General features: G+C 34.9%; 1 protein-coding gene across 1 annotated transcript in view; it reads right to left on the bottom strand.

Annotated features, from left to right (window-relative positions):
- Window positions 1-4,846: 4,846 nt before the first annotated feature.
- Window positions 4,847-27,087, bottom strand: part of Cog3 (conserved oligomeric Golgi complex subunit 3) — a 93,426-nt gene continuing 71,185 nt past the window's right edge. The window contains exons 13-15 of the mRNA XM_069848464.1: window positions 18,940-19,151; window positions 15,468-15,671; window positions 4,847-5,384 (exon numbers count right to left, since the gene is read on the bottom strand). Coding sequence (XP_069704565.1) covers window positions 5,172-5,384; window positions 15,468-15,671; window positions 18,940-19,151 — 629 coding nt within the window. The 3' untranslated portion in view covers window positions 4,847-5,171. The remainder of the gene's footprint in view (window positions 5,385-15,467; window positions 15,672-18,939; window positions 19,152-27,087) is intronic.

Raw genomic sequence — 27,087 nt, 5'->3', positions numbered from 1 at the left:
AACTATGTGGTTCCCCAATGTTAGTAATCTAAAAAAGTTAAGAAAATTTTTATAGTTAAGACGAAATGAGAAGAAAAGGTTAAGTTGTAAGTTTTAATGTGATTTGTAAATAATACGTGATATTAAATTCAAATTGTCAAAGCTTTATGTGTTATTGAGAGGACTGTGATTTTTATACATAGAACTCACAGAAAATATTAATATTCGTATAAGGATCTAAATTAAATACACATGTAGAAATTAGCTTAAGTTAGGCAGAGCCTGATAATAGTTGTTGAATATTAGATTACATTAGAAGATAAGTTTAAATCAAGACAATGAAATGTAGAACTGTAAGAGTTAAGGCGGGTCTGAAGAAGTGGAATGAACCTGGCCCGCCATTAACAGAAAAAAATAATTTTATGACAATAAATGTTATATTATACTGGTAATTATTAAAAAAATTACCGGTACCAAAACTATTGAGTGCTAAAACGTTGTTGACATATTATGTTTCAGGTTACGCATACTCATACCCCTATGTACTCGTGTGAAGGACCAGAAGATAATCATTCGGGTACTAACAACGAAGATCCAGCACCTCATATTTACTTACACTTACAAATTTACACAGGAATTTCTTACACCAGTTTTTACCTTTATGGACTGTTGAATTCGAATCATTCCCACAAATGTTGGATCCCTTTTAAGTTACATTTTATACTGAAATTTATAGTGTAATTCTGTTACATCATTTTACCATCCTCACCTATTCCTTGACTATATTTCTCTTTGAAAATAATGTACCAGTATGTATTTCTTCTCATCTGCATAATCCATATTTAATTGTATATTGTACCATATTTTCTCACAAAATAAAATATTTTTAAAATTTATATTGTTAATTTGATTACAGTTTAGTATTAAATGTTGAATTAAATGTAGGATATGCACAGCAGAATTACCAAAAGGGGTCATCATAAACACGATGAAGACGCAATGCAGTCATATCAACTGATACCCATCAGCGCAAGCGCGCGCTTTAGAGCTCAGGAGAGCCTGAGCGCTTTACAGCGGAAAGGAAAGAGACAGACGAAAGAATAAGTATATGCCGCTTGGTCGAGCTATATTCAGGGATGGCCAGCATAACTCTTCATAACACGAACGCACCCCCACAACAGGCAGCGAAGTTGAGATAGTGCCAAGATCTAGTAGGCTCTGAGGATGGTGTCAAGTAACACCGAAACAGCTGTAAGCCGCACATGCTTACATAATTAACACGAGTAAGATCGCCATTTAATCAATTATTTATATTCAAGTGTTAAAAGTAGTGTACGAAAGATTCAACATGGATTAACAATAATAATATATTCTGATAATTTGCAGCCAAGCAGCCAAGTGTGCAAATGAAGCTAGGCTTATATTTTTATATTCACGTGACTCTTTTCTCCATCTAGTGTGTAGCCAGTCTTCTCAATACCAAGAAAGCCTGTAAAGGGGATGAGTGTTTTATAACCAATTCTTTAAAGCGATTTGCATGTATAAATTGAAACTTTTTCTTCACAATTTACATGTTTACAGACTTTTTCCATGATTTACATATTTAAATAAGCCGTCACGATAACCTAATGGCTACACCATTGGATTTATAATTCTGTGGATCCAGGCTCAATCCCTGGTGTATCCCCAATTAATAACTTGTCATGGTCCATCTTCATCATCATCTTATCTCATCGCAAGTACAATGTACATCAGTCTCCTATGGCGCACCCTGGGCAACGACTCTGTCAATAAATTGGTATACATAGCTGGCTTCATATGGGTGACTGACGAAAAGTCAAGTACCTGCCATTAGTTAAAAAAAAACGGATTTTTTCACGATTTACATACTTAAATAATGGCCCTTTTTTTTTCACGAATCACAGTAGTTTTATTTACCAACCTTGATCTATTTTATTTAATACTAGCCGTACCCGTGCGCTCCGCTGCACCTGTTAGAAATAAATACAAAGTAATTACATAATTAAAATAGGACGTTTGATCCAGGGAACAATTTTTACAACAGCGCAAGATAATCTGCTTCGCTCATTACCCAATTTTTTTGCATTGCATTTATTGCATATATATTTCATGTATTTTAACACGATTCAATTGAGCATAGTTAAAATTTGAATTATAAAATAATGGATTGCTAAGCTAACGTACTATTACTGCATACTAAATCAATACACTCTCGTTGTTCGTTAATTCTCTGAGATTAAAATGAGTGTACATAAATATTATTTTAAGAAATACAGAAAACGAATGTACAAAATAACCTATCAAATTTTCTGTGCATAAGAAGCTATTTTAATCTTACCTGTCCTCGATTTACTCAGATGTTACTGTAATAACATTATAGCATTATGTCATCTAGAGAAACTACACTTCCCAATGATGAAATAATAATTAATTATACAAATCGGTTAATTTAGCTTCTGATATTACTTCATACAAACACAGAAACATTCTCTGTAGGCTATGTTTAATAGCTTTCGATTGTTGATGTCCAAGGCCCCTGTTTCGATTGTTGTTGTCCAAGGGCCCTTATAGACGAAGTCATTTTTTCTTAATTCATTGCATCGTCTTAGATGGCGTTATTTTAATTTTAAAACTCATTTATCTCATTAAATATCAGTCCTATCAAAATTTTGTAAAGAATAAAACTTATCGGAAATCATTTTTAAAGAAACGTTTGTTATGTAACATTTTTCACAAAAATCAATAATACGCGAGATATTTCGATTTATTTAATTCAGGCCCCCTTATAACTCCCCTTTTAAATACAGTATTTTGAATGCCATATAGCCTATAATCTAAGTTACAACGAACTTAATTTATATTCCAATTTTCATATAAATCGGTTCAGCCATTATCGCGTGAAAAGGTAACAAACATACAGACAGACATACAAACAAAAACTTCAAAAATGCGATTTTCGGTTTCATGTTGGTTAACTATATATGTTAGGACCAATTATTTTTGGAAAATCGAAAATTACCAGAAAAATTTCGGCTACAGATTTATTATTAGTATAGATTTTACAGGGTTCAGCCAAATGAGCAACGATAACCTTAAAATGCAACCTGCTTTAAAGAAGGAAGACCTTGAGCTATAAAGGAATTGATGGAAGCTAATCATACATCATATTATATCAGGTCATTGACAATGTGCAATGTTGTAAAACTATAATGTGACTGTTCACTGTAGTAAATGGATTACAGAAACATTGTTGTTGATCTGCCAGTCATCTTGCGAATGTTGGGAGAGGTAATTCCAATTTACCTCTACTCGCTTTATGTATCCGATCTCAAAAAACAATTTAACAACTAGTGAAAAATCAACAGTAAACCATTTTACGTATGTATTTATTCACACTGCAAATGGGTATATACCCGGTGGCAGTGGTAACTAATTACACTCAATAATGACAATTAATAATAAACATAATCAATAAAAAACAATAATTAATAATAATAATAATAATAATAATAATAATAATAAGGAGCATCCTAAATTAAAATGAAGCATGGTCACTTAAAATAACATTTAAAGTAAATCTAATTTGTATCTTAACCCTAAGTTCGAACTAAGACACACGAGTCTGACAGGTTCATATCTGCACAAGTACCTTTCGGCACTACACTTATTTCGCTGTCAACTCACTCACTGCACTGATTCCATCCTGATTTCACTAACACTTCTAACCATTTCACTGTTCAAATACTTTCCACAGCCACTTCACTGACACACTTCACTTACACAACAGACTTCACTGACACTACACACTTCACTGACACAACACACTTCCTCACTGACAGAACACTTCAAATAACAAGATATCAATTACACCCTTTAAATAGTGTGTATAATATACTACCGTCTATTAGTAAAGTCCTTAAGCCTATATTTAAATACATTTTTGGTTATTGGTAAAGCCTTTAGTAAGTCTGCAGGTAAAGCATTCCAGTCTCTGATAGTACGATTGAGAAAAGAAAACTTTCCAGTGTCCGTCCTCTGTCTTCTTTCCCTCAATTAAATGAGTGGTCGTTCCTTGAAGAGTAATTTGGCGGCTGCAACCTATTTTTTATTTCTCTCCAGGCAGGCTCACCTCTGTATGTTTTGAACATTGCGCATAATCGAATTCGCATTCTCCGGTCCGTGAGTGTGTCCCATTTTAATGGTGAATTATTACGACAACACTTGACAGCCCGTTTTTTAATCTTCTCCAGTGTCTTAATATGTTCTAATCTGTAAGGATCCCAACATGCAGCACCATATTCCATTACTGGACGTACTAGTGATTTATATGCAGTCTCTTTGGATTTATCAGAGCCTTTCCTTAGTACCCTCATCACAAAGTGTAACGCCCTCCGTGCGTTTCCCATTGTGTCAGTAATGTGTTCCCCCCAGCCGAGATCGCTGCTAAATGTTATTCCGAGGTATTTACATTTGTTAACTTCCGGAATGGTTTCACCCCCTAACGTATACGATGCGATTATTTTATTTCTTTTCCTTGTAAAGCTAATGGCTTTGCTCTTTAGAGAATTTATTTTAATTTGTTGGCCATTGCCCAATCGTTTATTCTATTGAGGTCATTCTGAAGAAGAGTAGTATCTTCATGACTTTTTATTTTTCCCTATATATGATACAGTCATCCGCAAATAATCGAACCCTGGACAAGATGTTAACTGGCAGATCATTTACAAAAGCAAAGAATAGAAGGGGCCCAAGAGGTTCCGTAATTCTGGGGCAGTTATATGAAGGGGAAAGGAAATGTGAGCTTCTAAGTTGGTAAAAGATAAGTACAAGGGCAAAAAATATAATGTAAAGACAAAATATATATATTAACAACATAAGGCTTTCAGCCAAAAATCAACAAAAGTTGTAGGTATCATGTTCTGGGAGACAGAAGTTCAGGGACACAATCTTGTACAAGGGAATTCCTAGACTGAAAACAATATACAGTGCAATTTATAATACTACTCACAAGACAAAACAAAATTCAAAATATTTAACTATATGTGAGGTAATTATTAGAACATCATTCACATTATCCTGCAACCTAATTAACGTGCCGTTATCCTTCACCAGAATGTGTTCCTGCTCTTCAAAATGAATAAAATGAAATACAATTCTAGATTATTTTTACGCTATGTATTTGAGTCTTCTTCTACAACTGTTCTAGCTGTTGTAGTGGAAATTTTGGTCTGACTGTCCTGATTCGATCCCATTAATGAAGCTGATGAGAGAAGAACAGTTATCTGCTCAGGCGACGGACAACCTGCCAGCAGGAGATCATCTGAAGTGTAGCCTCCACCTGAGAGGAGTTGCTGAAGTTGGACAAAGCTCGCAACTACATTGTTCTGTAAAAAAACGATAAATTAAAAGGTGGCTGTAGATCAACAAGTCGTACATTCGGCACCATACAATCATTTCCTGCTCATATTTACAAACAATACATTGACCATTCTGATCTAAATTCACTTCAAAAATCTTTAAAAAATCACAATCAAAATGGATTATTTAACAATTTGATTACTTGCACTTATCTGTATCCAATTCCAGTTCGAATATCTTTCATAGGTGCATTATTAATTATGCAGTTATCATTAAGTTCAACTTTCGAAAAATGCAATCTACTACTGATCAATATGTATTTAACAAAATCAGACATGTAACTGTAACGTTATTAATTGAAAACAGCTATTATACTGCGTGTTCAGTTCAAAGTGTGTCATGGCTCGCTGTATGCCGTCATGGGCTAGTCGATGAGCCTAGAGAATTCAATCTTCCTACACTTCCGCAGAGGTGTATTACCTATGTGCCAGAGAAGTTGCCTAGCAAGTACGGCGTTCATTCTGAAGAGTACTTACCGATACGTACCGTAACGCTGGTAGTGGCAGGAATGTGAACTGTTTGGAAACATGTACTGAGGTGAGTTTTTTTTCCTTACTATCGGGATATGGCAAGAGGGTTAAGACGATTACTTACGTATTTGTTGACATTAACTTCGATGGTCAACATGGACACGGAGCATTTGATTTGTTTGTGGAATGTTGCCGTAAGCAACCGATGATAACAAATCCCTGCGTACGACTTGCCCACGCAAAACACAGTTTGAAAGAGGTTATGGTAGCACACAGACCGTACAGACCGCCATCTGTTGCTATGACGTTCAAGTTATACCGTACACGTTCTCAAGTTCAGATTGAATGCCTTGATTAATAGGCAACTTCTCTGACATAAAAGCTGAAACTCGCTTCAAATCGTTGACTCGCCAATAGTGACGTCATGACACACTTTGAAATGAACACCCAGTATTATTCATACCACATCAATATCAATGTGATAATTAGGCAACTGAGGCATTCCCTTCAATAATAACTTAACCTATGTTACGTCATTTTTCCGTATCCAGCATACTGTATACTGAATCCTTAACACATTTATTGTATTATATACAGTATAAACCCCACAAGGGTAGCTGCCCTTCAGTAAGGGTTGCCAAAAGACACAGCATACTAAACTAATAAAATAAACATTTGCGTTATCACTATTTACGATGTTTATTTTCAAATGGAAGCTACCCTTGGGAAAGTACTTTTATTCAATAAGTATTAGTAATAAAATAGAATATAAGGAAATTCAGGTGTACAGGTGATTACGTAAAATCTGAACAGAATATTTCATTACATCTATAGCAATAATTTTGAAAATATTTAAAGGAATTCCAAAAGACTTAAAACATTCAACTGAGAATTTTGGAATTGTTCCCCTTGCTCCGAACAATAGGCCAAATACTTCAATCTGTCCTTGTATATGATAATAATCCCTAAAGTACTGAATTGTAGAGTCATCAATGGTCTTCTTTTCTTCATGTACTGCTACAGGTTGTTCAACTGCAGTTTTAAAGCGCACAGTGGGATCGATTATAATTGCTCTGTCATTTCTTCTATCAATGGCAATGATGTCAACTCGCCGAGAACTTCCATCTTTTGCAAGGCAGTGGACTTCTTGGTGAACCTCGTAGAAGGAAGGAAGACTTTTAGCAATAAGTTCTCGTATTGCATGGTGTCTAGTATTCAGGATGAGAGTTCCATGTTGGCAGAATCCCAGGACGTGAGGCAAGGTTTCTATCTCAGTGCAGTGTCTGCACTGGGAGCCATCCTGGCATGGCACGCACGTTTGACACTTGTCCTGTCATTTTAATTGCCTCCTTCCACTCGGATACAGAGAGACCATCCCTTGTTTTTATCCAACGATTAGCTTGTGTGTATTCCTCAACTCTTAATATATTTCTCAGCATTGTACTAGTTATTTCTTTAGTCACTGCAAGCAATTGTTCTCTTTTTATACCCAATTTATTAAGACAGTTATTCCATGGTATTCGTACATTGTTTCACAGCTAGAATATGGAACAAGTCAAATGAAAAAAAAAAGTCTTAATAGTACTATAAAGTCTTAATTATAGTCATAGTCTAGTTGAAATATACACAGAAGAGTTTTACAATATAATCTACCAGTACAACACAAAGTAGCAGGGCCGCCGAGAAGGAGGGGCAAAGGGGGCAAGAGCATATGGGCCGTGAGCAGTAAGGGCCCGTCAGATTAAGTGAGCCTGATTACTTTTCATTATCATGAATAATTATTCATAGATACATATCGGTACTATAAAATTTTGTAAGAATATTTGTTACATAAATTTGACATATATTATTAACTCAACAATAGTAGAATTAATACAAATTACCACTTCATATGTAAATATTAGACTTTTATATAATAGAACATTGGTTTTGCCACATTAACATTCATCAACACGACAATTGAGGGCCCCGGCATTTGCCGGAACTATGTTCCCGTCGCTTGTACTGAACACATTCAATTATTTATTGGCTTGTCCTTTTCAAACCATCCCCGCTGGCCCACTTCAATCTGCTAGTGGACTCTTCCAAACTGAAGTCGCAGGATCACGATTCCATTTCAGTACATTGTATGTTTCGTGTCAAAACTTTCGTCTTTTTGTTGTCGTTTGTCTAGTGAATTCTGTTTATTAGTATTACCGGTTATAGTTTAACTGCACAATGGACAAGTACAGGCATAAGTCGGGAGCTGAGAAGCACAAGGAGAGACAGAAAAAATTGGGAGATATTAATATGGGTGCTAGACTGCGTGAAAAATGTTATGGAGACATTAACAAAGAGATCAGTGATGAGCCGAAAAATATAGGGTCAACCCCACTGAAACCTACGAATCTCCTAAATAGTCTGAGGGAATTAATACTGGACAGTTTATTTCCAAATATTTGTATAACCATTACAATATTCTATACAATTCCTATGACAGTTGCTGATGCTGAAAGATACTTTAACAAATTGAAGGAAATAAAAAATGTATTCAGATCAACAATGTATCAAGAACGACTGAGTAACCTTGGCTCCTTAGTCTGGAGAACGATCTTGCTAGGTCTTTAAATTTTGATGATATGATTGATGATTTTGCACCAGTGAAGTCAAGGAGAGTTGTTTGTTGATGTTGGACTGCAAGTTAGAAATTACAGATGTTTAGGAATAATGTTTTATGAATATAATATATTGTGCTAATGTAAAGTTTTGCTAAAAGTTTTCAATGTAATAGAAGTGTATATTTTTAAGTTCGTATCTGTGTATGGGGTTGGCTCTTATTTATTTTGCAAATAATTATTATGGTTAGAATAACTGGTAACTTGTAATTGTTACTTTTTTCAACGGGGATCCGAGTACAGTATTGCATAGGGGCCCACAAATTCTGTCAGCGGCCCTGCAAAGTAGTATCAGTACTTAATACAAGAGAGAAATATTCATGAAGCATTGTTGTATGTCATGAATTCACCTACAGAATAGAAGGCATGAAAACTTAGGTACTTCTTTAATTTAGCCCTAAATAATCTTATGTTTTGAGTTTGATTTTTTATATCCATAAGGAGGCTATTAAAATTTTTTACTGCCATATAACGCACTCCTTTTTTATAGCATGATAGACTTGCCAATGGAGTATGAAAGTCATTTTTGACGTGTATTTATGGTATGAACAGTTGAATTAGTTACAAAGTTTTCACGATTACATACATCTCCCTTTTGACAAAATATTAATTTCCTCCAACTAGTAACATATGAATGTCTTTCTGCGCAATGTTGTTGTTCCAGATCTAAAATGATTGATCTTTTGTATCTCAAACCGAAGATTCTGCAGTAAAGTTCCCATTCCAGAGAATCCCTCATTTTTTTTTTTTTAATTATCCAATTTAATAAACCCTATTTCACCCTGAGGTATATTAGGGTTATAGTTGGTATCAAAATACATATTTTATAAGCAATAAACAATAATAAAATTATAATACAAAATTGTGGTCAAGGTTACAATTCACATGAATTATGTACAAGAATGCACCTTAATGAAAGAATGGATCGTTTCATAAAGCCTCAAGGCATGTCTCTATATTTATATCTAATGGTTATAGGAAGAAATATATAAACATGTTATTTTAGAAGCAATAAATAGCTATACTAAGAGATGGCTTAAAATTTACGAATTAAATACATTATTTAGTAACAACAATTGGCAATAATCAGGTATTACAAGAAATGGCTCAAAATTAGAAATCAAATGCCTAATTAAAATAAAAATTTAAAACCAATAGTACAATATTATAGTATGCGAAATTGAAGACTTACAGTTTCATTATAGTTGATTAGAACTAATACGGTTTTTTTTCCCCCGGAATAATTTAACATTTTACAGTTTGACGAATATTCTATTCAAGAAGGACATGAAATACTTATATGATTTGGAGTTTGTAAGTATATTGGTTAACGGTTTGGTAAATGTATAATTTAAAGTTAGAAAGCATGATGGAAATATTCAGATTGTCAATTAATATAGATAAACACAATATAATATTTGTTACTCAGTCAAATGACAAATCAATGTAAAATAATGACTTATATTATATGGTCATTAAGTTTTACATACATGAGCTACAAATTGCAAACGTTTTCGCCCGTTCAGGCATCTTCAGGCACAATTATACAATATCTCAATATCAAACTATGTAGCTATTACATTGGTGGTAGAAAAACTGTTTAAGATTAATGGTGTACAAAACATCTCCATAATTAAAATGTAATATTACAAGTCATAAATTAAAATAATGTTAAAAACCACGTAGTGTTGTAATTAAACTTCATAATATTCTGTGGAACTCTTGTTCAGTAGAGTCCAATCACTAATGGTTCAATATCTGCTATAACCTGAGAGGCTGCAGTAGATATTGTACGATATCCTTGGATGATTCGTAAGAGATATCCTCGTTGAATCTGAGACAGTTTTTCTTGCACCCATTTTTTCTGTAATATATGTTGAAATGCTGCCACACAGTACAGAACCATAGGTTCTACTGCTCCCCGATATATTATCTTTAGTACAGAGGAGTTAAGACCCCATGTGGGTCTAGTTGCAGTGGAGAGAGCAGAAAGTAGCTTGTTAGCTTTACCAGCAATGTGTTGAAGATGTTACTTATTTATTTAATCTGGTGAAGTTCAGCCATTTCAGGCCTCCTCTACCACAACATTAGAAATACAAATATAGAAAAAAAAAACAACTGCAAAGAGAAGAAGAAATAAATAAGAAAATAAAATGAAAGTACCAATACAAATATTAGAACAGAGGATGGAAAGATAAAAGTACAGAGACGAAATCACAACAGTAAAAAATGTAACCAGTGTATTAATTGCCTAATATATATTTTAGTGATTAAAGTAAGGAACTCTACTGACATGTTGACTCTAGGAGACTCGTAAACTGAACTGATGAAACATGTCTCATAAGAAGCGTAAATTTCTACAAGTATAAATTCAGGGCGAGGTACGTATTTGCTGAGTGATTTGTGCAAAACTTTTGGTTGTAGGTCCGAATGAACATAAACTCCCCCTTTTTCCAACTCTGTCATTTCGAGAAAGAATGTAAGGAGAATGGAGAAAGTTACACAACGCAGAACTGCACGCATTGTATTCTTCACCTGACATAATTAGGAACATTAAATCCAGACGTTTGAGATGGGCAGGGCATGTAGCACGTATGGGCGAATCCAGAAATGCATATAGAGTGTTAGTTGGGAGGCCGGAGGGAAAAATACCTTTAGGGAGGCTGAGACGTAGATGGGAAGATAATATTAAAATGGATTTGAGGGAGGTGAGATATGATGATAGAGACTGGATTAATCTTGCTCAGGATAGGGGCCAATGGCGGGCTTATGTGAGGGCGGCAATGAACCTCCGGGTTCCTTAAAAGCCAGTAAGTAAGTATGTAGTCATATAAGTCCACAAGTGTGGAGAAGACGGAAGATTGAGCTATGTTTCAGAAATAAGAGATAGCACAGAGATATTCAGGGAAGAGAAGTTAGAAATAAATTCATGCAAGTGAGATACAGTGAAACCTGGTCAAATCGGAACCTGAATAATCTGGAATCCTGTCTATTTCAGAACAATTTATTGGTCCCAGCGAAATTCGTATGTATTATGTGTAATTTTTCCTGAATAAAATGAAAATTGTCCAACGCGGAAACTGAAACTGCCTGCTACTGTTCAAAACGGAAATAATATTTTGGACACATTATATTTTGTAACTATATTTTGAAACAGCATGTAATTTTAAGGAATATACGAAATATGTAGGTCACTAAGAAAAAAAAAAACACGCTTTCTTTCCAAAATTTTAGAGAGTACAAGGGTGTGTTGGCCTGTCGGTCATAAATTTTATTACCCTGTTGACTAGGCAGACGAGTCCCTTTAAAGGTTGTCAATGCTTCACACCCATATATTGTCGTAGCTAGACAGAGCGCAAGTGTAGTGATTTCCTGGTAAAAAAGTTGCGTAAAATGTGGCATTAACATTAAGTGACGAAGTAAAAGTTATCAACTTAAAGGAAAATTAGAAACTAAGTGTATGTGAAATAATTCAGTTGTGGAAAACTCAGGTGTGATACTTTAAAGCTAAAGATGATAACAAGTGAGTGGCTTGGGATCAATATTCAAGGCTTCTAATGGATGGCTCCTAGTCGAATTAATAATGTGCAGTGATATAATGAACATTATTATAATATAGTGTTAGATATTAAACTAAATGAGATTAGTAAACTTTAGTAATGTTTAATGACTGATGAGTGAGTTACGATAAACTTTATACAGAAAAAGAGATTTTAATCAAGATGATTCACCAACGGAATAAGCGACAGAAAGCTGATTTAATGTGATGAGTGTTAAATGGAATATTTTGTACTTCTTGCAGTTTCCGGTATGCCGTTTTGTTTTTCATGTATATGAATGACAAAATATTCCATTTTAATGTCACACCTGAATAATACTGAAACCTGTCCACAACGGAAAAAAAATTAGGACCATATCACTTCCGTCTTGAACAGGTTTCACTGTATTAATCTTTGCATGTTTAAATTATTAATTCTAATGATTTTAACTCTATTATGAAACTAAGAAAAAGAAACCGTGGTTTGATGAAGATTGTTGCATGGTAGTAGAAAGAAGGAAACAGGCAAAATTGAAATTCTTACAGGATCCAGTTGAGGAGAAGAGAGATAATTATTTCAATGAAAGACGGGAAGCAAGTCGTACACTTAGGAATAAAAAGAGAGGTTACTTGAAGGAAAAACTGAATGAGGTAGAAACAAATAGTAAGAATAAAAACATTCGAGATTTATATAAGGGTATAAAGGAATTTAAGAACGGATATCAGCCAAGGGTAAACGTGATCAAGGATGAGAAGGGTGAGTTGCTTGCAGACTCTCCATCAATCCTAAACAGATGGAAAAACTATTTTGCGCAACTACTAAATGTACATAGGCCAAATAGAAATGATTGGGACGAAATTGAAATACAAACTGCTGAGCCATTTATACCCGAACCCACGCTTTCAGAAGTCGAAATTGCGATAGAAAATCTGAAAAAGTACAAGTCTCCAGGTATCGATCAAATTCCAGCAGAATTAATACAAGAGAGTGGGAGTGCATTATATAGCGAAATTTATAAACTTGTACTTGCTATTTGGGAAAAGGAAATTGTACCAGAACAATGGAAGGTGTCCATAACTGTACCTATTTTTAAAAAGGGGGACAAAACCAACTGTGGTAACTTTCGAGGAATATCACTTTTGTTGACGTCGTACAAAATTTTGTCCAATATTCTTTTGAGAAGATTAACTCCGTACGTAGATGAAATTATTGGGGATCATCAGTGCGGTTTTAGGGGCAAGTAAAGAGATAGGTTTGGAAGTAAATCCCGAAAAGACAAAGTATATGATTATGTCTCGTGACCAGAATATTGTACGAAATGGAAATATAAAAATTGGAGATTTATCCTTCGAAGAGGTGGAAAAATTCAAATATCTTGGAGCAACAGTAACAAATATAAATGACACTCGGGAGGAAATTAAACGCAGAATAAATATGGGAAATGCGTGTTATTATTCGGTTGAGAAGCTCTTATCATCCAGTCTGCTGTCCAAAAATCTGAAAGTTAGAATTTATAAAACAGTTATATTACCGGTTCTTCTGTATGGTTGTGAAACTTGGACTCTCACTCTGAGAGAGGAACATAGGTTCAGGGTGTTTGAGAATAAGGTGCTAAGGAAAATATTTGGGGCTAAGCGGGATGAAGTTACAGGAGAATAGAGAAAGTTACACAACACAGAACTGCACGCATTGTATTCTTCACCTGACATAATTAGGAACATTAAATCCAGACGTTTGAGATGGGCAGGGCATGTAGCACGTATGGGCGAATCCAGAAATGCATATAGAGTGTTAGTTGGGAGACCGGAGGGAAAAAGACCTTTAGGGAGGCCGAGACGTAGATGGGAGGATAATATTAAAATGGATTTGAGGGAGGTGGGGTATGATGATAAAGACTAGATTAATCTTGCACAGGATAGGGACCGATGGCGGGCTTATGTGAGGGCGGCAATGAACCTTCGGGTTCCTTAAAAGCCATTTGTAAGTAAGTAAGTAAATGATTTTAACTCGATAATTACATACTTGTATGCTAGTGATATATATTACAATTTGTCCTGATTGTCACTGGATATCACGGCCCTGTTTACTTTTCTATTCGTGTTCTCGGTTTTGACAATAATTGTCCCATCTAGGGTCCAAACATTTTGGGAACTTATCTTGCAGCAGTTTATGAAGCACTTCTGTGAGATCTTCTTATATGTTTATACCTGCAGTTGTGTCATTTACCAACAGCCCTGATTTTCTGCGTGATGGCGACCACTAGTTTATCGATATATTTACCAGATGCCTCCCAACACCAAACACATATAAACATTGCCAATGTTGGTACTGTTCTAAATCGTTTATTTTGCTCTTAAGTTTCGCTATTTTATTATTTTTCTCCACCACAAAGATGTCATACTTGCAATTACTCCATGATCCTTTGCGATGGTGTCCCTCAAGTCAGCGACAACATGTTCTTTTATGAGGTTGGTAGGAATGCTAGCATGTCTGCATCCTGCAGCACGTACTTAACAGTATCATTTGTTACCCTATTTCTGTCCATAATTTCTTTAAGAATGAGAAAATCTTGCTATTATATTACACTCCTGTTATTAGTTATTACCTTGATTGCAAACACCAAGAAACCTGCTGGAAATAGGTAGAATCAGGAGCAATGCATACACAACTAGTCCGCCATATTGACCATTAGTATTAAATTCTTAAAGAAAAATATACATTTCGACAATAAAGATATTTAACCAAATGATAAATGTAATATTCATTGCTACAATGTAATAAAAATAAATCACTTTTTATAATTATTCTAAAGGTCAGTGAGTGATCACAGGAATAACCCCTAGGCGAGGCTGTGGGTATGCAAACCATGACTCGCCCCAGATTTACTATAGTCCGGTCGCTCTAATTTCCGGCAGCCAATCGCATTGCAGGTCGGCTACATTTAAACGTATGTGTCTTGTGATTCGCTTACGAAGACATTATTAATTTCTTAAGGCTCGATTAATACTTAATATAATCGACCGCCATTTTGGCTCTTTCGTTGGCGTTCGCAGAAAGCACACGAAGACGTTATTTGCCGCTCAATTATTTGCTGAATTACAGTGCGTTTGATTTATTATCATAGGAGCTATGACATGATAATGTTTAACGGTGTGGCAAATAGATTTCTTGTATGATAGCTTAGGAACGAAAGAACAAAAATGGCGAAGATACTACCTACCTAGACTTTATAGAGCCTTCACTTCCTAAGTCGTAAGAAAAGAGGAGGAGTCACGCCGGAAATAACAGCGTCGCGACTTCAGTCAGGGTGACACAGTGGTGGTTTGCCGATTTATCAGCTAGTAAATAAATATAAAACTGAACGTGATTTAAAAGTAAAATAATACCTTGATTGGACGAAACAATATGAATTCTGTTTCACGATTTGCCAAGTAAAGCTGCATACTCCTTTGAATTACTGGTAGTTTGTTTTTGATAAGGCGCTGAGTCTCTTGTACAATCTGACCAATGATGTCTGCACGAGCAAATGGCTGTTGTGCCAAAGTGACGTTTCCTCCAACTTCAGTCTGCATACTAACAAACACTTGTCCCTGAAACATACCAATTAACTAAATAAATATTAAACAACAGTGAACTCACATGCAATGGGCAACATACATTGAATAAATAATATTAAGGAATCTTCAATTAGTTTCATTCATCTGATAATTACATACTAATGAAGGAAAACTAATTGTTTGGCGTAAATATACAAGCTAGTACAAATTTTCATAGGCACTTCACTTAATTTCGAAACACCAAATATTGTTTTCTTTTTTCTGATTATAGTAAATAAATCAAATTTAAAACAACTCTCTCCCTAGTTCTACAACTTATGTAATAAATCTAAAGGTTAACGAAAAATGGCGGATTCCAGAGTAAAATAAAAATTTAGTCACTTTTACAGGATTAAAAAAATAGGTAATTCCGATTTTAAGGATGTTAATGTCAAAAAGTATTTACAAAATTACGAGTGTTTTAGTATGTCTCCAGAAAGTGAAACCATATAGGATAAACATAGTGACGACTTTTTCTTTGTTATTCCCATAGGATACTCTGTCTGCCATTTTTTTAACATGTCCTTGGAGAAATTTGAGTGGATTACTATTTGCTTACTTAGCACCCAATATGATTTATGTCACAGAAAGATATTTTGAAAACAATTTAAATGGATTTCGTCATTTTGTGAAACAATTCTATATGAAATCTAAATACTACAACCTGTTAAGGCATATTAATGATGTTTACAATACAACATCTATTATAATATTAATCTAGAGCAGGCCTGCACAAGGTTTGCGCTCTCCGAGCCGGCTCACAGCTCATAAGCGGAATACAGATATTAGCTGCGCTCTGTATAAGGGTGGACTGGAAGAAGGGGTGGATCTCGTACAAAATATACACAAAAGGAAGTACTATTACGAGTGTTTATGAAATGAATTCCCGTTCAGTGTTTGCAAAACTATCTTGGACTATTATTAATTAATAAAGAAATATTTATTTTACAGAAATAATAGAAATTCTATAGCTACTTAAATGTACAATATAATTTTGTTATATTTTTATTTATCAGTACATCAAAACGAGGTTTTATGCTGTTGGCAGCTGAAAGGAACAGTAGCCTACTGATTGTAATGAAACATCAGTTACAGATGTTCGATGCCTGCCTTTATTAAAGTTGATTATTGAAAACAGTTGCTCACAAATATAAATGTTGAGCCAAACATAGCAATCATTTTCACAGCCAGCCTGTGTAGTCGTGGATATTATTGCTAATGTTTAGTCTTGTAAAACTGAACCAGGCTAGTAGCGTTATTCAAACGATCTTTACCCCTTAGGTCACATTGAAGATCAATAAGTTCGAGCTGTAAATCATTAAATGTTAAATGTTATGTTCCGTCTTTTAGATTCCTCCATACAGTACTGTAGCAGTAGGTAAGCAACGTGAAACAGTTACTGAGAATAGGCCTACACACTGCACTCCACTAGATAAGTGAGTGGTCGTTTCCCTCTCCTCTACCTATAGCAAGTCTATGTCATTCTGACGTATCTTCCTCTCCGTTTCGGCGAGCGGTAAACACGGCTCTCCCACTCTGAAGGAGCGCACGTGCTTGTTGAGTGCTGTTTGTGCAGGTATGATCTAGAGATATGAAAATCGGGTATCTGCTGTCTGACAAAAAAAAAATTGCATTTTCAGAAATTTATATTCATGAATAAAAACGACAAATGGACTATCATTTAATATGAGGCACAATGAATAAACTGTAGAAGTCGTACTGCCAATGCTGGACAGTAAAATGGCTAAAATCTGAATATAATCCTTAGGGCTGCTGGTCATAAAAGGACCATATGATGGAATAAACAATATGAAGAGCTAGAACCAGGCAAAGAGATGAAATCGACGAAAAAGAAGATGGAGTGACTGTTGCAGTGGTTATAAGCTATGGCTGGGCTATGAAATAGTTGTTGTTGTTTTCTAATGCCAGGCGTTTGACAATAAAGTCATTTGACCTCTTGCACTCCAATATTTTTCAAAGATATTATCATGACCAGCCACTGAAGCACAGATTTTGAGGTGTTCCGAATCCATTTCTTGGTTTGAGTTGCACAATGGGCAGTTAGGGGACTGATATATTCCAATTCTATGCAGGTGTTTGGCCAAACAGTCATGGCCTGTTGCCAATCTAAATACAGCTACAGACGATTTTCGTGGTAAATCGGGAATTAACTGTGGATTTTGATGCAGAGAGTTCCATTTTTTCCCTTGGGATTGTGTTATCAAATTTTGTTTGTTGAAGTCTAAGTATGTAGATTTAATAAATCTCTTCACAGAGTAATACGTAGATTTAGTAACAGGTCTGTACGTAGCAGTGCTGCCCTTCTTTGCTAAAGCATCCGCATTCTCGTTTCCCAGGATTCCACAATGGGATGGTATCCATTGGAATACAATTCTTTTATTGAGTGATATTAATTGAGAGAGCATTTTAGTTATTTCTGCTGTTTGAGATGAAAGTGTGTGTTTAGAGACGATTGATAGAATAGCTGCTTTGGAGTCTGACAATATAACTGCATTCTTAAATTTATTGATGTGGCATAGAAGATTCCTGAGACATTCACTTATTGCAATGATTTCTCCATCAAAACTTGTTGCTCCATACCCAAGAGATCTATAAAGTGAGAAGAGACAGCACGTAACACCTAGAAAGTAAAGTCATTGACTGAAAATAAATATTTCGTATTATAAATTTCTCATGTGTTTCAATGCAATGACATTTGCAACTTTTCGTACCTATATATATATATATATATATATATATATATGTATTCGAAATAAAAATTTTCCGATCCACCCTAATAGTTATTCTCGTCACTGGCTGGCTGACTTGAATGCATCTTCCATGTCACAATCCTAACAAAATGCTGCTACCCATTATGCCACAGTTTGATATGGTAATGTTTGTTCACCACATGCTTTCCTAAGATCTTGATAACATTCCTTAGCATTTGTTCCTCCTGTCATTTTGAGTTAACTTTGTAAACATGTTTTTATTGCAATTTCATTTGCTAACAACACTCCAACAACTCGTACTTTTGCTTCCTTCTAGCATGGCCTTACAAGTACTAATATAAGGCCTCCTTTACACATATATGGGTACTACTACAAGCACTAGGAACACTAATATTCCCAGCACAGTAGCAGTGTTGCCACTAGTTTGTATCCAGCCCTCGTAGATGTAAAAGTGGAAAGTGCTCTCTATCACAGCAGTTAATTCTGATTTGTATTCGTCACTGACTGACTTCGCTAGCTCAATTACTTACCTTATCAAGAAAAGCTAAAAGAGGTGTTGCTAAACTCTTCGTAGCATGTTGTATGAATGCTTCACAGGACGATTTGAGCTGCTTGTCCACTTCCTTCCGAGAATCTACCAACTGCTCCCGTACAGTAGGAGTTCCTTCCAGGAGGAATTCTAATAATGCATTATTTGTGCCCAAAGAGAATAATCTCTTGCGTTTATGCAGAAGGCCAAAAGCTGTAAGAACAAAATAAATATATGGAATGCAGTAGAAACAATTACACAATTTAAAATATGATAAGGAAATCATAACCATCACAACGGCAGACAGTACTAGTTATGTTGTTGAAAGTTCCCAGTTTTTTGCAATAAAGTTGAGGAAATTTAAGGTAATAAATGTGATCCTTCCATCAAAATAGAGAGGAAACTTTAGGAAACAATCACGGAGTTAAAATCAGCATGAGAGATTATTAATACATATACATCTTGATTACACAACTTTTAACACTGTATCACTTCGGAATGTGTATTATAAGATTTTCTTGTGTTAAATTCTATCATACCTGGTGTACATGTTTCGACCTATTATAGGTCATTCTCAGAACTGGTCGTTGTTGGTCTTGGCACCTCTTGTTTTGTTTCCTGTGAGGGTGTGTTCGTGTGGTGTAACACAGAGTCAAAGAATGTGTGTGTTCTGAAATTGAGTTGTGTCTGTATATTTCATATTGTTCTAGTGTGTTTAGTTTCTGGCTTTTTGGTTGGATGTGCAGTATTTCCATGTCTGTGTTGATGTCTCTGTAGGTGTGGTTAGCATTTGTGATGTGTTCTGCATATGTGGAGGTGTTTTGCAATTTTATGGCTGTGATGTGTTCTTTGTAACGTGTTCGAAATGATCTGCCTGTCTGTCCTATATAGAAGTTGTTGCAGGTGTTACATTTGAGTTTGTATATGCCTGTATATAATCCAAAAAGAAAAAATGTGGAGGATGAAAAGTTCATCAGCAGTAGCAGTAGCCTAATCATAACCTAAATGAAAAATGGAGATGTGTAACGAAAGGAAAATGCCTTACAAGTGATGAATTAAATCAAATACCATCAAGACAAAATCGGTATGCATATTTACACAAGTTAAAAGAGCTAGAAGAAAAGAATAATAAAGGGTATGAAGAGAAACTGGTTAAATGTGTGAAACAAATGCAGAATAATGTCGCTGTAATAGGAGAAAGCCATGCAAAGGAATTTGAAAAAGAAATCATAAATTAGTGGTTGTATAATGCTCAGAACAGATTGCTATTGAGTATCACTTGCTTCTAGGAGCGTAATTTTTTCATCCAGAGTAAAAGTTTTTGTTTCTCCACTACAGTTGTCACTAACAAAGGATAACACTCACAGCATTAAAATTTTGGAAATACCCTATTCTATCTAGCCTTGTTTCAATCAGTCATCCAATACGGAATAACAGGATGGGGTGGAATGATAAAGACTATCTTAACTCCATTAATATTACTACAAAAACGTATCATCAAAATTTGTCTGCATAAACCACTTGATTATCCGACACAATTCATTTATTCTAAATTCCAAGTACTAAAAATTGAGCAAATATATAAACATACATTACTAACTTATTTTCACAAAAATCGAATGAATTTTATAACTGAAAAACATATACATAACACCAGAAGAAATGTCCCAACTCTTTTGGCAGAACCTAAATGCCACACTACAGCTGGATTAAGACACAGTAGGAATTATGGACCAAGACTATACAATTCAGTATTGAAAAATAATCCAGACCTAAGCAATTTACACATTCTTAAGTTTAAAAATAAAGTGAAAATATTTGTATGATATTTGAAAAATTTTATTATAATTTTTTTAAGTGTTACTAGCATTATATGGTACTAATTTTTATTGTATTTATCTGATGCATGTACCATAAGATAAAACATTGTAATAAATATAAATAGATCATTTTCTTAATTAATAACAGTGTATATCTCCAATAAATGATTTTCTTAGCATCGCCACAGATACGCTTGATTGTACTTGTCACTAGAAAGTTCTTGAAATTTATATTTTCCCCGCCATTCATAAAATATTTTGATATGATACCTCTTGCACAAAAGGAGAGATCTATAACTGAAACTCGATTAATATATTTCAGTATTATTTGTATTTATCCTGGTAATAGCAAACAGTTTGACTCGTAGACATTTTGTTTTTTCAGCATTAACTTCCCATGATTTTACGAGAAGATTAGAAGAGAACGGCAGTTACGTAGACTTTCAGCTCCCCACTACTACCATTAATGCACAACACAATGTCAATACGGCGGTTGCTGTCGTCTGCGATACAACGAACTTTTCTGTTGATTTTCGAGTTTGGCATTTTTTCCGGTTATTATATGCTTATTTAAGTTGTGTTAACTCTCGCTAGTGGTTTTATATTTTATTTTATCCGTCTTAGTATTTATTTTATTACTGTAAATATTTTTGTTCTATCACTATTATTATTATTATTATTATTATTATTATTATTATTATTATTATTATTGTTACTATTATTTCTATCATCAGCATTATTATTTGAACCCTGTAAAATTTATGTAGACTACTGGACTGTACCCGAGCACGAGCATTATGCTCATTTCGGGTATCTATTCATATGTATTCAATTCAAATGTAAATTGTAAATAAATTTGAAATTTGAATTTGAAATTTGAACATTTTTTTCCTCCATTACTGTATCTTGACTCATATTATTGTACATTTATGTAGACATAAGAGTATGGTAGGAGGAATCAGATTTTAATTGCTTCATTGACAGGACACCAATGAAAATGCTTCAATTTACAAAGGCATAAATATTCTTCAACTCAGCAAAAAAACCATAGTTTTTTTTCTATACTTTTGTCAAAGATTGTCATGAAGATATTCGTATGTATTTTCCCATTACGCCTTTTACGAGATTTGCAACAATTTGTTTTCTCTACCATGTTGCGAATTACCATTACCACCATCACCATCACATAGGAAGAACGTCACATAATAACTGCAGAGGGAGGCACACACACTAACGTAATGCCAAAATTGTTCAATTATATGCAAACAAAACTGTACCTTCAGCTATTCTCCTCTCCTTGCTTCTCTCGATAAAAGAAACTCCATTATGAAGCCCAACAAGGCGTGAATGATTCCAATGAAAAGAAAATGTCGGGATGACACTCGCAACATTTTCATTCTGCCGATTTTATCCAACTTATTTCTTTGCCAACCTACAGTGTTCACACCTGTAAAGATGAGATTCCAAACCAGCTAGCAATATTATTTTCTCTTGAATTACCCAAGGCAACACGGGAAATTCAAGGCTCCAATTTTTTAGGCTTTAATTTGAAAAATACCGAAATTTATGTGGGGAGTATGTAGGTTCGTGGCCCATTTATTTCAGAGCTCATTCCATTGTCTTAACGCCTTACAAAAACAGAGATTTTGGGTTATTGGCGTGTTTAGGTTTTTGTATAGTATTGTATTGTATTTATTAACATTCCATGGTATTCATACATTGCTTTACAGCTAGAATATGGAACAAGTCAAAAAACTTAATACTATTATAGTCTTAATTTATAGTCACAGTCTAGATGGAATATATGAGTAGTTTAATATCAAAGACGGACATCTGTCATCTCCATAGTTTTGATCTAGAGGCAATTTTTTAATTCACAGTGTTCTTTGTAATATTTAGCACAATTTATTTTATAAATGTAGTGTTAGAGTTTGCATATGGTTTCACTATAACTGGAAAGAGCATGAAAAATTGTATAAAAAACCATAGCTATCTAAATTTCGATTGAGGTCAGATGTCCGTCTTTGATATTAAGCTACTCTACATACAGACGAGATTTACAATATAGTCTACTAGTACAACACATAGTTTTAGTATCAATTTCATGGAGTGTTATTGAATGTCATGAATTCACTTACAGAATAGAAGGCGTGAGAAATTAGGTACTTCTTTAATTTGGCCATAAATAATCTTATGTTTTGAGTTTCATTTTTTATATCGATAGGGAGACTATTAAAAATTTTTACTGCCATATAACGCACTCCTTTTTGATAGCACGATAGACTTGCCGATGGAGTATGAAAGTCATTTTTTTGACGTGTATTTATGCTATGAACTGTTGAATTAGTTACAAAGTTTTCACGATTACATACGAGGAAGACTATTAATGAAGAGATATACTGACAAGCCATGGGCATTATTTGTAGTTTTTTGAAAATAGTCCTACAAGATTCCCTAGATTTGGCACCTACTATTATTCTAATTACTCTTTTTTATAATAGGAATATACTGTTACTATCTGTGGAATTTCCCCAGAATATTATTCCAAAACTCATTACCGAGTGGAAGTATGCAAAGGTATTGATATTTACTATCTTTTGCATAGATCTAATAGCAAAACAAGCTGAATTTAGTTTGGGGGGTCATTTCTTTAATATGATTTTTCCAATTTAACACATTATCGAATTAAATTGAATTGATATTTCTATTTCTTCATTGGACGTCCTTGTTCTCTCTTGCCTCTTGGTTTATAATCTAATTTATATATTTAAGGTATATTTTTTGTTTGGAATTCAGTGGTCTGGGATTAGATTCACTATACTGCTGTTCTAAATTATAGTGAACCATGCTGTACTGTACGATACTGCATAACTACAAAATTGACGACTTTCAACAGATCTCATTGGAGTCAAGTTCGTGATATCATTCACTTGCGATGTATAATTGACAGCTTACCATATTGGCCTAAACAGGCAAATGATATCTCTCCTGCCGCTAACAGATACAAACAACAGATAAGAGATACCAGGGCAACTTATAAACAGGAAACTATGAAAATAAAACCAATGGGGTTATTTAGGTTTAATTTGTCAAAACCAACTAAATGAATGAATATTTATTAACTACGAATGGGGTTTCAACTGATGGCAGTTACAGATAACAATAAATAAATAAATGTAAAAATTAAAATACACTACAAATCTAAATACTTCGCAAATCTAAATAAAAGACTCTGCTAGCGTGATCCATATTTTAAGGAACAATCTCGGTGTTTGTCTGGTGTAAACTCAGAGAGACCACAAAAACTTCAACCAGGATTGCCAGTCTCTGTAGATCGAACTCCAGTCCTCCTGATTTCAAGTCACTCTGTTTCCAGGGTTAATACTCTCGTTAGATCTTAATACATATGTACATAAATCAGATTTACAACTTTAGCCATGCATGCACGCTTATAATTTAGCACAGATAATTATTTGCCACACTCATCTTACTCTCACCTCACTCACTGCACCGACACTATGACACTTTTCACTGCAACTATAACACTTTTCACTGTCACTTCAAAAACTTTTCATCACGACTATAACATTATAATTTCACTTCCACAATATACTTTGCTGTCACAATAGTTAAAATTTCAGGTGACCAGACTCTGCACCTCCTTTGTCTCCAAGGTCATCATGCTCATTTTACTTCACATAGGAAATGAAGGTGGTTTTGTGGAGGGTGGGGAGTTCATTATGGAATGAAAGAAAACAGTGAACTATCATGAAGAGATGACAGGCAACGTCTTCATAAATTGGTTTAAAGGAATTTTGTCTTCATTTGCACCTAACAGTGTAATTACGGACAATGCATCCTACCATAATCTAAATTTAACAGAATAAATACTGAAATCAGAAGTAAACACTGAAATACTGAAACAATTGTCTTTAGAGACAATTAATATTAGGTACCCTCCACAAAACTGGCTTCATTTATACACTGACGGATCCTTGATCTCCAGAGAACAAGGTGCCGATGCAGGTGTTATGTGCTGTCTCTTCTCACTTTATAGATCTCTTGGATATGGAACAACAAGTTTTGATGGAGAAATCATTGCAATAAGTGAAAGTTTCAGGAATCTTCTATGCCACATCAATAAATTTAGGAATGCAGTTATATTGTCAGACTCCAAAGCAGCTATTCTATCAATCGTCTCTAAACACAAACCTTCATCGCAAACAGCAGAAATAACTAAAATGCTCTCTCAATTAATATCACTCAATAAAAGAATTGTATTCCAGTGGATACCATCCCATTGTGGAATCCTGGGAAACGAGAATGCGGATGCTTTAGCAAAGAAGGGCAGCACTGCTACTTACAGACCTGTTACTAAATCTACGTATTACTCTGTGAAGAGATTTATTAAATCTACATACTTAGACTTCAACAAACAAAATTTGATAACACAATCCCATGGGAAAAAATGGAACTCTCTGCATCAAAATCCACAGTTAATTCCCGATTTACCACGAAAATCGTCTGTAGCTGCATTTAGATTGGCAACAGGCCATGATTGTTTGGCCAAACACCTGCATAGAATTGGAATATATCAGTCCCCTAACTGCCCATTGTGCAACTCAAACCAAGAAATGGATTCGGAACACCTCAAAATCTGTCCTTCAGTGGCTGGCCATGATAATATCTTTGAAAAATATTGGAGTGCAAGAGGTCAAATGACTTTATTGTCAAACGCCTTGCATTAGAAAACAACAACAACAACATAATGTGAAGTTGGATTGCGTTCCCACTAAGCAGTGGATGAAAAAAGATATGATCGAGTGGATGGATGCGGAAGGAATAAGATACAGGACGGACATGGTGAAGGACGAACTGACAGAACAGATAAAGATAGCTAACATTAACAAGAAGTTCGACAAATATGTTGTGGATTCTATGGCAGAACAAGCAGGTCACACAGTGTTAAGACTCCCTCCTTATCACTGTGTATTAAATCCCATAGAAGCCGTTTGGAGCAAAGTGAAAGGGTATGTTGCCTAAATAATACATCTTTTAAACTTAATGAAGTCAGAACCTTACTAAACGAAGGCTTAAAGTTGGTAACACCTGATATGTAGCGGTCATTCATATGCCATGTAGAAGGGGAAATTCTGGAAATTGAACGGCCTGAGCGACACCATTGTTGACCAGTTCATTATCAACCCAGCTGAGTCAGCAGCAGCAGTGGTGAAGAGGAGGAGGAGGGGAGTTTCCTGAAAGGAGTCAACGCCTTTTCTGAGTCTGATTAGGTAGGCAATTAAAATAGTTATTTTATGTCTTTCATTACATATTAGTAGGCCTCCGACGCTCTTAACAGGCCTGTTCACGACATCGGATCTGAATTGCATTCATATTTACTTACTTTAGTCGTCATTTTTCCGATTTTCTCGTAAGAACGTGACCTCGACCGAGCGGTGACAGTTATATACAGTAGAGCCCCGATTATCCGTCACCCTATTAACCGATTGGCGGATTGTCCGACTCTATTTCTTGCTCTTTTTTTTTTTCTTCAGAAATAAATAACTTATATAAAGTACTGTTTTGTATATCATATTAGTAGGCTCTACATATGTTTTTTGCTACAGAGTGTTATTATAACTCTTTACCGTTACGCAATATTGTCTACTATTAGAATTTCCGTTCTATAATATAACTTGTAGGGGAGAGTCGGGTAGTATCGGATAGTGCGTTTCTTTCATCTACCACCGTATGGTAGTACCTGAATGACATGGTTACGTTTCTCTATGCGACATCACAGAAATGTAACCATGTCAATCAGGTGCTATCATCGTGTGGTAGATGAAAGAAACTCACTGTCCGATATTACCCGATGTCCGATACTACCCGACTCTCCCCTATATAAAATGTCTTCCACAGGTGTTAACAGAAAACGTGTTGTGCTAAGTATCGAAAAAAAATGGAAATAATTGAATGGTTTGAGAAAGAGGAACTGTGGCTCATTTCGCATCAGAATATGAGAATGGAGTTACAACTGTGCGATTTAATAAAAAAAACCAAGGACAAAGTGTAAAAAAGTACGTAAATCTACAACATGAGACCTCTTTCATTCATATCTTTCCTGAGACAGTCATTACAAAGGGCCTCCTTGTCCCTTAAAAACCCGTCGTTGACAACCAGACTTAAATTAGTGAACTTCCTGATCCACTACATAGCGAGTTAAATACAAGACCATGGAGGAGATACAAATCTTTCATGGTACGGATTATCCGATTTTTTTGATCAACCGTTCAGTCCACCCCCTTCATTACCATGGATAATAGAGGTTC

Source organism: Periplaneta americana, chromosome 15 (assembly GCF_040183065.1).
Source record: "Periplaneta americana isolate PAMFEO1 chromosome 15, P.americana_PAMFEO1_priV1, whole genome shotgun sequence".
Classification (NCBI taxonomy): domain Eukaryota; kingdom Metazoa; phylum Arthropoda; class Insecta; order Blattodea; family Blattidae; genus Periplaneta; species Periplaneta americana.
Note: the sequence above shows the minus strand (reverse complement) of the source record. Positions and strands in the feature narration are given on the sequence as shown.